The sequence below is a fragment of the Dunckerocampus dactyliophorus genome, chromosome 18 (assembly GCF_027744805.1).
Source record: "Dunckerocampus dactyliophorus isolate RoL2022-P2 chromosome 18, RoL_Ddac_1.1, whole genome shotgun sequence".
Lineage (NCBI taxonomy): Eukaryota > Metazoa > Chordata > Actinopteri > Syngnathiformes > Syngnathidae > Dunckerocampus > Dunckerocampus dactyliophorus.
The window spans coordinates 21,960,424-21,973,405 of NC_072836.1; the positions used below are offsets into that span (position 1 = coordinate 21,960,424).

A 12,982-nucleotide genomic window follows, 5' to 3' on the forward strand; every position below is an offset into this window, starting at 1 on the left:
AGATAAAGTTAGCACACCCACAATGGACATGCATCAAGTGAGACGGATGTAACAGAAAATCCGGCCACTTTTCAAAATAAAACATCATGCAAATTATTTTTTCTTTCTTTGCAGCCCGGTACCAAATGACCCACGGCCCGGCCGCAGCCCGGGGGTTGGGGATCACTGATGTACAGTACCTGGCTGGAAAAGCATGTATTTGGTACCTGGGCCATCAGTGGGCCATCATACCACCACACTTTCATCAGTTATACAAACCCCAGCCATCTTCAAACCTCTACACTACAACATCATCTGGAGCATTTGAGAATCAATAGTTATCTATAATAACATGACAACAAAAGATAAAAATGAAATGAATAAATATTTGTATAAAAATTCAATAAATGCTCACGTCCTCATGGTTCCTCTTCAAGTGGATCAGCTCCTCCCTCAAACCCCCCCACCTTTATCTCCAGATGGGCGCGACTCGGGGTCACCTTGTCCAAAACCCGCTTCAGCCCGCTGATGTGGGCCTTTACTGACAGGTGCATGGCACGCTCGTCGTCATACCTGAGCACCATCACAACGTTCTCACGAAGCTGCTTTCAACCACAATTTTGTTCTGATGTGTCACTTACTTGACGCGGAAGTCGTCACTGGCCAGCTTGGCATTGTCTATGGCGAGGACGAAGGCAGCATTTGCATGAGCGCCATTTTGCATCTGAGTGGGGACAAACGGGCGGATCTTAGCAGTCTGACAATGTTAGGCTTTTGCTGTGACCTGAACATTGAAGGTGGTCCAGTCATGATCCGCTGGCCTGGTTTTGCTCGCCAAGAAGTTCCTGATCTTCAGCTCCAGCTTGAGTACCCTCTCCAGGTAGGACCCCAGCTGGTCATTAAGGGTCTGCATGCTGACCTTCTCGTTAAAAGAAACATCAATGGAGTCGGCCTGGTTGAAGCCACCACTGCTGACCTTAGAAACACGAACCCAAGAACCTCACCCACCGTAGACGCTGCTGACACGGGAGGATGAAGTATAGCTGCGGCTGGAGAAGGAGGCGGTGCTGAAGAGGTCTGTGTGGAAGTGAGACTGAAGACCTTTTGGGATCACACATCCTTTTAAACTTCTGATGGAGGGTAAGATTGAAGGGGATGGGCGGTCGGCCCCATCAACATGTCAACTGTCGTGAGGTACAGCAGGTTGGGTGGGTTCACACCTTACACCCTTTCTGGTTGTGGGTAATGCCGTGAGACGCCCACAGCTAGGGTTGCGGGTATGCTGGAGCCTATCCCAGCTGACTTTGGGCGAGAGTTTTTTTAGAGTCACCATTTAGAGTCACCAATCAACCTGACATGTATGTTTTTGGAATGTGGGAGGAAACCAGAGTACCAGGAGAAAAGTCACACAAGCACAGGGTGAACATGCAAACTTCACACAGAGATGCCCAACGGAGATTCCAACCCAGATCTTCCCCATCTCCTGATTGTGTGACCACCGTGCGGCCCCTCCCAGTGCTGTGTTCTGATCCAGCGTAGTTGCTAATAGGCTAACAGCTGCGGGGGGCGGGTGAACCAGTTTGTCCAGCATCTTTAAATATGTTAGCCTGGAGCACGACAGCTTACAGAAGTTTCTGCTGCTCACCAAGAACTGAAAATTGTATCAAGCTAGTACTCATGCTCGTATGCTAGTGCATGGAATAATAGTGATGCTTTCAACCCTTGAACACAACACTATACCCCTGGTGGTTCTTTGGTTTTTCATCTAAACCCCAGGGCCCAGTTTTGTGCTCCAGGACTAAGGTAATCTGGTTGAAATGAATCCACACTAATCCAGCTGCTTTCTGAGATCTGAGATGTCATTGCACTTCAGATGAACCACTTCCAGACCACAGCGTCTCAAACGAAGGTAATCAAGGACAACTTGATCAGATGACAGGGTGCAAAAGTGAGGGTGTGCTGAAAACCTGTTTCCTGGTTGACTATGGCCTATTGCAGGGGTCTCAAACTCCGTTTGGTTTTGAGGTTTGGGGCCACTGGAGGTAGAGTCTGGGTGAGGCTGGGCCTCATCAAGTATTGGGAGTAAGGTTCACAATAACGATAATATGTATAACGATATCGGGTATGCTGCAGGAAACACGTCTAACGTGTTAGCGCCCCTAAAGCGGTATCGTCCGGCAGTGAACGTTACATCTACAAGAAAGAAAACCAGCTTAGTGCAAACACCGATAACTTCAGCATATAAACAACCTCTAGCAAACAACACTGACCGGGCCAAAGCAGTAACACACGGTATTGGAGTTTTTATAGCCATGAGATCACGACCATATTCAGTTGTTGAGAGCGCTGGCTTTAAGGACAGTCATGGAAAAATGATTAGACCACCCTTGTTTCTTCAGATTCATGTTCATTTTAAAGCCTGATACAACTAAAGGTACCTTTGTTTGGACAAATATAACAATAACAACAAAAATAGCTCATAAAAGTTAAATTTTTTGGTAGTACGATGCTATAGCTATTCATGTAAGCAATTTTGGTTATTATCAAGAAAAGCATGGAAGTTGGTAGATATCAGCTCTTAAATGAAACTCTTATGAGCTATATCTGTTATCATATTTGTCCAAACTAATGTACCTTTAGTTGTAGCAGGCATTACAACGGATCAGTAAACTGAAGAAACAATGGTGGTGTAATCATTTTTTCCATTTTTCCATATATGATTAAAGTTCTTGTACCTCGCTACGAAATACTATAACGTCCTCACTTTAGCCAGAAAGTTATACCAGCACTTTATGAAAAAGCTAAAAGTGATGTCATCAACAAGCTATCACGTGTCCGCTATTTCACTTAATGACAGATGGTTGAGGGCCGCACGTCTAGTGGTTAGCATTTTGGCCACACAGTCAGTCAGGAGATGGGGAAGACCTGGGTTGGAAACTCCGTTGGGCATTTCTGTGTGGAGTTTGCATTTTCTCCCCATGCGTGCGTGGGTTTTCTTCGGTTTCCTCCCACATCCAAAAACATGCATGTTAGGTTCATTGGTGATTCTAAATTGTCCATAGGTATGAATGTGAGTGTGACTGGTTGGTTGTCTATATGTGCCCTGCCATTGGCTGGGCACCAGCCCAGGGTGTACCCCGCCTCTCGCCCAAAGTCACTGCAATCTGCAATCTACTGCAATCTGGTGATATCTGAGGCCAATTTTATGTCCTTAATTTCAAGAGTTTGTTGTTATTTTTATCCTTGGAATATATCGTTTAAGCCAAAATATTCTATTTATAAAATGACCGGTACTAGGAGAAACCCATTTTAGCTCAATTTCCTGAAATATTTTCAAATTTGAAGCAGCTGTAAATTCCGAGGATTTAGGTATAATTTTGTCACTGGGGATCGCTTTTCTGGTTAATTTTCATTGAAAATAGACAACAGTTTTCCTTATAGTCATGATGCCAGAACCTTTATTTTGCACCTCCACCTGAATAGCCATGTACAGCACACGTTCAATGTCCAATGGAAATGATCAGCCTGACAGTGGGTTCAGGAATAGTATGCGTCTCGGTTGCATTCTGGCATATGCGTCCACCACGCGCCCATAATTCAGATGCATGTCCCTATGGACATACATCAGAATCAGGCCAGAATCAGCTCTGGGGTCAGTTGACTGACTGTGGCCTGGGGTGATCTGTCTTGGTACTAGTAGCTGTACTAATAAATCGTGTACCGGTTTTGACATACATGTACCTTCACTGGGACTGGGTGACTGGAATCCAGGATGGTTTATCATTTTATTAGCTTTTATTGTGGCAAAAAAAATGGTGGGTGCCTCAAAACGCCCCTCTAAATCCACGCCTGATTGTGTGTTAGTGTGTGATTGACAGCTGATGTGGGTGTGTCATTGTCATGGCAACAAGGTGTGTGTGTGATGCTTGCCTTATGTCAGGAATGTGTTTGTGGTTTGTGTGCCACTAATGTACACGTGTGTTAGTATGTTGTGGTGACAGGCGGTGTGTCGTGGTTGACAAGTTCCCTGTATGGTTTCCCGTGCAGACATTAAACCCTCGTCGCTGACTAATTCACATCGGAAATCAGGATTTACTGAAAGACATGGATTCAAATCGTCTCAGACTTGTCCTAGTCTTGAGTTAAATCATCTCCTTTCTTGAAGAGAGACTAAAGTCCTGGTCCAGGTCTCGATCAAGACTTGAATTCATCTTGGCCAGAGATAAATGCCCTTGTTCTCACTATGCTGGAAGCTACCCCAGCTGACTATGGCCGAGAGGCGGGTACACCTTGGACTGGCCACCAGCCAATCACAGCAAGAGTTCAGGTCATGAGAGTATTTTCTATATGCTATGCTAACCTGCTGGGGAAAAGAGTATATATGTTACAGCAAATGAGTAGTGAATTGTCCTGATCATCATCATCATCTGGATACCTTTCAAGGATTGTTGGCTTTCAATCGTTCCAATTAACAGGTCTACTATGTCATCTGGGGGTCCCTCGCCACTCCTAAAACACTCCCTACAAGTAATGGCTGTTGTTTTCTTCATGTCTATTTTCCTGTTTTTCCACAAGACCTCTAACAAGTAATACAGTCGTCGCTCATTTATTGCGGTTAATTGGTTCCAGATGCGACCACGAAAAGTGAATTTCCACCAAGTAGAATTCAATATTAACAAAAACAGATTTTTATAATTGGACCATACTGTAACTCAAATTTACCACTTCCACACAGAATGAGAGGAGAAGTCGGACATGCGTGGCTGACTTGATGCAGCGTGAAGGTCACGTAATCTAACGTCATGTCTCATCAATGAAACATTACTGACACCGAGTGACCAGTGTAGAATACTACATATGACTTGGAATTCAATAGGCCAGGGGTCTCAAACCTGACAGGAAAGACTACTACTTTTATTTATTTAAAAAAATGTGTTTGCATTTTTTTTTCAATAAAAGCATTTTAAGACATTTTTTCTGCCTTTTTTTGTACCGAAAATGACCCAAAGCGAGCACTTCAAGAAACTGAACCAAACCAAAATGAAATACAGTCAAACCTGTCTTAGCGGCCATCTTTATAGAACGGCCACCTGCCTATAGCAGCCACTGAAAAATCCCCTGCAGCAAATGTACATGTTATAGACCCTGTGTATAGCAGTCACCTGTCCAACGCGGCCAGCGGCCACCCATTTTGTCTCCCTTGGTCAATATCTGACCGCATATAGCAGCCAAATTACCAACTCAAGTAGAAGATTCATGTACGAAAAAGTTTCGTTTTTCAATCAATGAAGCCGTCGTGTGTAGACTTTAATGACTGAGTCCTAGCTCAGTCACAATCATTCACAAGATCCACACAAACTGTCAGTTGTTCCACATAAAAAAGCCGTCTTCTTTTGAGCTTGCTATTTCCTGGTCAAACATGTAACTTTAAGAGCATTTACACCAAAACATTACCGCAAAGTAGGCTGGGAACAGGACGTGCTCCCAGCGACGCTACAATAAAAAAAACATACGCTAGCATGCATGCAGCAGCGGGAGCAAAACTGAGTTCGGTTGTACTTAATTGAAGTATTTTAGAATGTACTTATGTTATTTTTGATCAATCCTCATCCACAAATCCATCAAAGTCCTCATCTTCTGTATTCGACACAAACAAAGCCGTCTTCTTTTCCGTTCGCTACTAGTCCGTTAACTTGTCAGTGTTATTCAGCTCCGAAGCAAAGAAGGAAACTTCTCCTGTTGCTTCTGCCAACTTTATTTATTGAACGCGGCCACCAGACAGCAGCTCAGAACACACACACATCTCTCAGCATCGTCTCTCCGTCCTGCTTGCCCACAAGGCAAAGGTTAAACAAGCCCCACTACATAGCTGTCCAGGCGATGCCTGTAACAAGTGGCACCGTTTATTTCCTGGTGTGCACTGGTCAATACTGTAATGCCGCTTGTTGTGGGGAAGGAGAGACTCACGTCGCCGATGCACTTTAATGGCTTTATTAACAGCGGAGAACACTGCAGGACTTTACATCCACGCCAACATAAACACACTTCCCAACTCTCTCCAAACTCACAGCTAGCACTGAGCCTAGCTCTCCTGCTCGGGACGCCCACCGTCACTTCCCGTCACTTCCTGATGAACTAAAGCTGTAATGACACTCTGCCGTATAAAAATAAAATATTAAAAACAAGCGTAAGACATTACTAGCACTGCTTTGTTCTGTGGGTGGTGGATATATTCTATCAGTTATTATTAAGCCTCTAGCTTCCTTTTAGTAAGTAAAAACCTTGGCTATGATTGCACTACATTGTCATGTAGACCTACAAAGTACACTTGGAAGAACAAGAGGTGAATAAATGTATTGCAACTGATGTGAAACTGATGAGGGGTAGGATTAAATAAGCTTTGCTTCTTCCTACTCCTTTTTGGACATGCAAAATTGTGAATTGTACTATGTGATGTGCTACTGTTTGACTCATATGCATGTTCAGGATGAATTAAAACCATGAACCATGAACCATGATAATAACAAGCCTAGTAGTGCTATACAACTTTTATCCGCAGTCCGCAGTGCCCTCTACTGGTCAACATTATTATTATTATTATTTTCCCCTCTTTTTCCCCTCTACTGGTCAACATTCAAACTGGACGCCAACCTGTCTATAGAGTCCAAATGTCTATAGCGACCACTTTTGCAGACTCCCGCTAGTGGCTGCTGTACACAAGTTTTACTGTATTAGTGTACCGTTACACCCCTAGTATTTACTTATCTGTTACATGTTGTGCTGTCATTTTGTGTGTGTGTGTGTGTTAGCACCGCGATTGTAGGCAGTGTTCTGTTTAGTGACCCCCATTTCTCCATGTGACTCTTCGTTCCGTGGTAGCTTATGCTTTCACCCTGTGAGCGTCATTGGCTTAACTTAGAGCTTGCGGGCCGCATTTACCTGTACACTAGTCTTTCCTGTCAAGTCGCGGGCTGCAAAATCTGACTTGGCGGGCCGCAAATGGCCTGCGGGCCGCGAGATTGAGACCCCTGGTGTACAGTGTATAGGGTACAGTGCATACTGTATAGTGTACAGTGTGTAGTGTATAGGGTATACTGTGTAGTGCAGGGGTCACCAACGTGGTACCCGCAGGCACCTGGTAGCCCCCCACGACCACATGAGGTGCCCACAAGCCTGCTTTTCATTCAGGTGTATAGTTAATAATGAAAGAACAGTAGAAAGAAATGCATTCTGAAATACAAAAAATGTGAGTTGTGGATACCAGCATTTTGTTCATGTTCTGGTAAAACAAGCATATTCACTTTGTTTGGGTTTAAAATAAGCTCTGAAAATAAATGTTACAAAAATGAGTAGCTCTTGGCCATTTTCATTTTGTAAAAGTAGCTCTCACAAGGAAAAACGTTGGTGACCCCTGGTGTACAGTGTATACTTTATAGTGTACAGTGTAGACTGTATAGTGTACAGTGTATAGGGTATAGTGTATACTGTATAGTGTACAGTGTATACTGTATAGTATATAGGGTATAGTGTATACTGTATAGTGTACTGTATAGTGTATAGGGTATAGTGTATACTGTATAGTGTACTGTATAGTGTATACTGTATAGTGTATACTGTACAGGGTATAGTCTATACTGTATAGTGTACAGTGTATACTGTATAGTGTACTGTATAGGGTATACTGTATAGTGTGTACTGTAGAGTATACTGTATAGTGTACAGTGTATACTGTATAGTGTACTGTATAGTGTATAGGGTATAGTGTATACTGTATAGTGTACTGTAGTGTATACTGTATGGTGTACTGTATAGTGTATACTGTATAGTGTACACTGTATAGGGTATAGTCTATACTGCATAGTGTACAGTGTATACTGTATAGGGTATAGTGTATACTGTATAGTGTACTGTATAGTGTATAGGGTATAGTGTATACTGTATAGTGTACACTGTATAGGGTATAGTCTATACTGTATAGTGTACAGTGTATACTGTATAGTGTACTGTATAGGGTATACTGTATAGTGTGTACTGTAGAGTATACTGTATAGTGTACAGTGTATACTGTATAGTGTACTGTATAGTGTATAGGTTATAGTGTATACTGTATAGTGTACTGTAGAGTATACTGTATAGGGTATAGTGTATGGTGTATAGTGTACTGTATAGGGTATAGTGTATACTGTATAGTGTACTGTAGAGTATACTGTATAGGGTATAGTGTATACTGTATAGTGTACTGTAGAGTATACTGTATAGGGTATAGTGTATGGTGTATAGTGTACTGTATAGGGCAGGGGTCGGGAACCTTTTTGCCTAGGAGAGCCATGAAAGGCACATATTTTTAAATGTATTCCCGTGAGAGCCATATCATATTTTTTTAAAACTGAATATGACTAAATATGTACATGCTTAAGCAAGACCAACAATTTTAGATTATAATAAGTCTCTGAATTGATTCTTTTTACTAACATTGTTATACTGAAAGCTATCCAATAATAAATAAAATACTTGTTACAATTAATGCAACTTCTGGTGCTGCACGGTTTGGCACCGCACTCCGTATCGTTCTTTCTTTTCGCCATCTTCTTCGTCAAAAGTGGTTGCTTTGCAGAATTAGCAAATTAAAGGAGGGAAGTTTACTTCTTGACATCTCAGTGACGCAGGTAGGCTACCACATTATCCAACAATAATCAAGTTTTGGTGTCCGTCCCGGAAAATATCGGAAGGACAGCTGGCGTTGGCTCTGGCCACCCGCTTTGTGGCAGACGATGAATGGATTAAAATGCATAAGAAAGTTTTATATTTTGAACTTTATTTTTACACTGTGATTTCTGTAATGTTTTACTTTAAAATGTCAGCGAAAAAATAATTGAAATAAATAAATTTTATCGTGTTAAGACATGTCTGAGAGCCAGGAGCAGTCATCAAAAGAGCCACATCTGGCTCCCGAGCCATAGGTTCCCTACCCCTGGTATAGGGTATAGTGTATACTGTATAGTGTACTGTAGAGTATACTGTATAGGGTATAGTGCATACTGTATAGTGTACTGTAGAGTATACTGTATAGGGTATAGTGTATACTGTATAGTGTACTGTATAGTGTATACTGTATAGTGTACACTGTATAGGGTATAGTCTATACTGTATAGTGTACAGTGTATACTGGGTTAGGGTTAGGGTATACTGTATAGGGTATAATGTATACTGTATAGTGTACTGTAGTGTATACTGTATGGTGTACTGTATAGTGTATAGGGTATAGTGTATACTGTATAGTGTACTGTAGTGTATACTGTATGGTGTACTGTATAGTGTATACTGTATAGTGTACTGTAGTGTATACTGTATGGTGTACTGTATAGTGTATACTGTATAGTGTATACTGTATAGTGTACTGTAGTGTATACTGTATGGTGTACTGTATAGTGTATAGGGTATAGTGTATACTGTATAGTGTACTGTAGTGTATACTGTATGGTGTACTGTATAGTGTATACTGTATAGTGTACTGTAGTGTATACTGTATGGTGTACTGTATAGTATATACTGTATAGTGTATACCAGGGGTCACCAACGTTTTTTCTTGTGAAAGCTACTTTTAGAAAATGAAAATGGCCACGAGCTACTCATTTTTGTAGAAATGATTTTCATAGCTTATTTCAACCCAAACAGATCAAATATGCTTGTTTTACCAAAACATGAACAAAATGCTGGTGTCCACAACTCACATTTTATGTTTCACAATACTTTTCTATCTACTGTTCTTTCATTATTAACTGAAAGCCTGAATGAAAAGCAGGCTTGCGGACCCCTCGTGGTCGTGGGGGGCTACCTGGTGCCCGCGGGCACCACGTTGGTGACCCCTGGTGTATAGGGTATAGTGTATACTGTACATCTATCTACATATTTACATCTACATCTACATACATCTATCTACATATTTGTATCTACATACTTCTATCTACATACTTCTGTCTACATACTTCTGTCTACAAGATTGAGATTGATTTGCATTGAGCGCCGGGTGCCCCCCGCCCATACTGCCCATATGAAGTGCATGAAAGCAAAGCAATGAGAGACGTGGACGTCTGTGTCAATGTCAACAAGAAGGTGAGGGACGGGTGTGATGTAAGATGAGCAGCGGTGGTTCCTGGCATGTGTTTTACGGGTTTTACGGGTTTTATGTGTTGCGTCATGGAATGTTTTAAGTCTTGTCAATCAACGGCGCTACTGTGGTATCATTTTATGATCGTTCTTTGAAATATCTGTATTCTAACTTTCTCAAACAATGACCTCAAGTAACCTCAGTGACAAGACTGCTGACCTCAACGTGACCCCTCTGTGCCTGACTTAGTCAATACCCCTTTTTGTACAACAGATGGCGCCATTGTGATGGATGAGAGTGCAGAGACAAGTGGTGCGCATTGAAATGTGTTATAAACGTTTTATTTTCTGGATGAGTTCAATGTTTGTTTGTTTTTTACACATTTTCTGACGTAAAAATGCCTGAATGTGCACATTTCCTGATCAAATACAGGGCATAAAGGTAAGACGAGGCTGCTGCGATGGCGCGTGGCCAATCAGACCACAGCCCGTCTCATGTCTTCCATGGAGATGTGACATCATTATTCTTGCTAATCCCGCAATAAAATACACAGACATGTCATACAGGAGGCACTCGTGGTACCGCTGCATCCTGAAAGGGTCTGGCGTGTGAGCTGGAAGGTCACTGCCGTTCTTCCACAGAGAGAAAAGCCAGTGGTTTGTTTTTTGCAGCACTAACTAGCAGAAAGTCAAACGCATTCCAAATATGTGGATGCTCTGCTGAATGAATGAACAAATTTGACCGGCAAGATGAAGGATTATGTAGCCAAACTCACCAGAAGGTGATCAGACTTCTGCAGCAAACCTTTCCTGGGGAAGGAAAGGCTGCATGTACTTAAAATGTCCATAAAAATACAGTATGTCATAAATGGGACTAAGACGTATTTCAACAAAATGAATTACAGCGGTCCCTCATTTATGGCGGTTAATTGGTTCCAGGCCCGACCACAATAAGTGAATTTCCGCAAAGTAGGATTCAATTTGAATAAACAAAATAAACAAGTAGATCATAGAAAACCCGTTTATGACTTAGTAAATACGTGTCATTAGAGCCCTGCTGACATGAAATAACACCCCTATAGTCACCTTTAAACTCCTATTATTCTTTGTTTACAGTACACCACATTGCACAACTCTAATGCTCAGGCTACGGGATCTGCCTCTAGCATAGCATATAGCAAGCTACAGAGCTAACTAGTTAGCCTCCAAAGAGATGACTTATCACAAGATGTATCCATGTGTCCCTGTCACAGTCACTCCCTGACTCCTTAAGAGCTGCGCTAGACAATGGCTTGCTTGACAGATTGGACTCTCAATCTGCACCCTCATGATTTTTATTGCCAAGTTGACACATGAATCATGTTATTGACAGGTGACACGTGAGCCATGTGACCTTTACGGGCAGGTGTTCACTCGTAGAGCCAGGCTTGGGCACAGGGTGCATAGTCCACCATCTCATCGGCCTTGAACCACAAGTCGATCTCCCGCTTGGCGTTGTCCAGCGTGTCGCTGCCGTGAATGATGTTTCTAAAAGCGGGGCAGGTCACGTGACCAAAAAGATGTTGAATGACGAGCCAGTCAGCGTCTGCTAGCGAGTCCTCACCTGCCAATGTCGATGCAGAAGTCTCCTCGGATGCTTCCGGGTTTGGAGTCGGCCGGGTTGGTCTCTCCCAGCATCATCCGGGCCAGCTTGACGATGCTCCGCCCCTCCCACACCTGTAGCGCCACATGGCATCGTCAGAGCGGCAACACGACGTAAACGAGACACGAATGAAGTGGGCGGTTACCATGGCAAAGATGGGTCCGGACGACATGTACTTGCACAGTCCAGCGTAGAAGGGCATTTCCTTGAGGTCCAAGTAGTGCGTCTTCATCTGTTCCTCTGACGCCTGAAACACAGACACGCCCCCTTTTGCCATCACGACCGCTGCTTTGGAAAGGTGCTTGCGTTGCCACGGTTACCTGCATGAACTTGGCAGCAACCAGCCTGAAGCCTCTCTGCTCCAAGCGCTTGATGATGTCACCGCACAAACCTCTCTGGATGCCATCAGGCTTCACGGCGATGAAGGTGCGCTCCATGTGGGCGGTGGGCGGGGCCTGTTGTTGTATGTCATACATCACAAGAACATTTTTAACCCGACACCCCCTCCCCCACCTGTTCATGCTAACTTTAGACTCAGCTGGTTGTGGATCATGTGACGCAGGATGAGTGGCAGATAACCCCCCCACCCTTCCCCCCCGATACGCACACACACCCTCTGACAGATAAAAAGCAAGATTATTTGATTATTAATCATGAGTTCACATGAGCAGCAGTTAAGTTAGCATGCTGGTAGCATGAAAGTACCACCCCCAAGGTGACCATCCATGGGGGGCTTAAAGGACAAGAAGAAGAAGAAGGACTTACGTTGGAGGGGGCTCTATGAAGACACGTTGGGCTCACGTTGCAGCACCCACGTATTTAAAGGCTGCGGGGGGTGGGGTGGGGGTATGGTCATATGGTCAAGGTGACAAGAAGACTGCCTTAAATGGACAGATGATGGTCACCATGGCAACCCAAGCCAAGGCTTCAATAGCCGTCTGGCTCCGCCCCAAATGAAAATAGACAGGAAGTGTTTCCTAATAAGGACTGGAAATGAAGACTGATCACTCCCGGGACTCAAGGACACTCAAGGACACCAGTCAGCTGAAAGAAAAACCACCTCCACGACCTTTAACCTCCTTTACCACATCAGCAGCAGCATTACACGCCAAGATATGCATATGTTAGAGCAATCTATATCATCACGTAGATCAAGCTACACGTGTACTGTAGATCTACATGCAATAGAGCAATATCACATAGCCCCACCTACATATAGACTGTAGATGTTCATGCAATAGAGCAACATCATCA

The 12,982-nt window shown here is 43.2% G+C and overlaps 2 protein-coding genes across 3 annotated transcripts; both read right to left on the bottom strand.

Annotated features, from left to right (window-relative positions):
* Positions 1–398: 398 nt before the first annotated feature.
* On the bottom strand, positions 399–1,350 carry LOC129170801 (keratin, type I cytoskeletal 19-like). Its single transcript, XM_054758809.1, has 2 exons — positions 621–1,350; positions 399–552 (listed from the first exon to the last, which is right to left on the bottom strand). Exons 1-2 carry the CDS (start codon positions 701–703, stop codon positions 399–401), a joined length of 237 nt encoding a protein of 78 aa, XP_054614784.1. The 5' UTR covers positions 704–1,350.
* On the bottom strand, positions 544–12,508 carry LOC129170800 (nucleoside diphosphate kinase B-like). Of its 2 annotated transcripts, XM_054758808.1 has the most exons (6): positions 12,494–12,508; positions 12,049–12,183; positions 11,874–11,975; positions 11,690–11,802; positions 11,480–11,613; positions 544–703 (listed from the first exon to the last, which is right to left on the bottom strand). In XM_054758808.1, the coding sequence occupies exons 2-5, from the start codon at positions 12,163–12,165 to the stop codon at positions 11,496–11,498; spliced, it is 450 nt and encodes a 149-aa protein (XP_054614783.1). In that variant the 5' UTR covers positions 12,166–12,183; positions 12,494–12,508; the 3' UTR covers positions 544–703; positions 11,480–11,495. The 2 variants fall into 2 exon arrangements, with proteins under 2 accessions (XP_054614783.1, XP_054614782.1); XM_054758807.1 differs by lacking the exon at positions 544–703 and having other exon boundaries at positions 9,915–11,613.
* Positions 12,509–12,982: the final 474 nt, after the last annotated feature.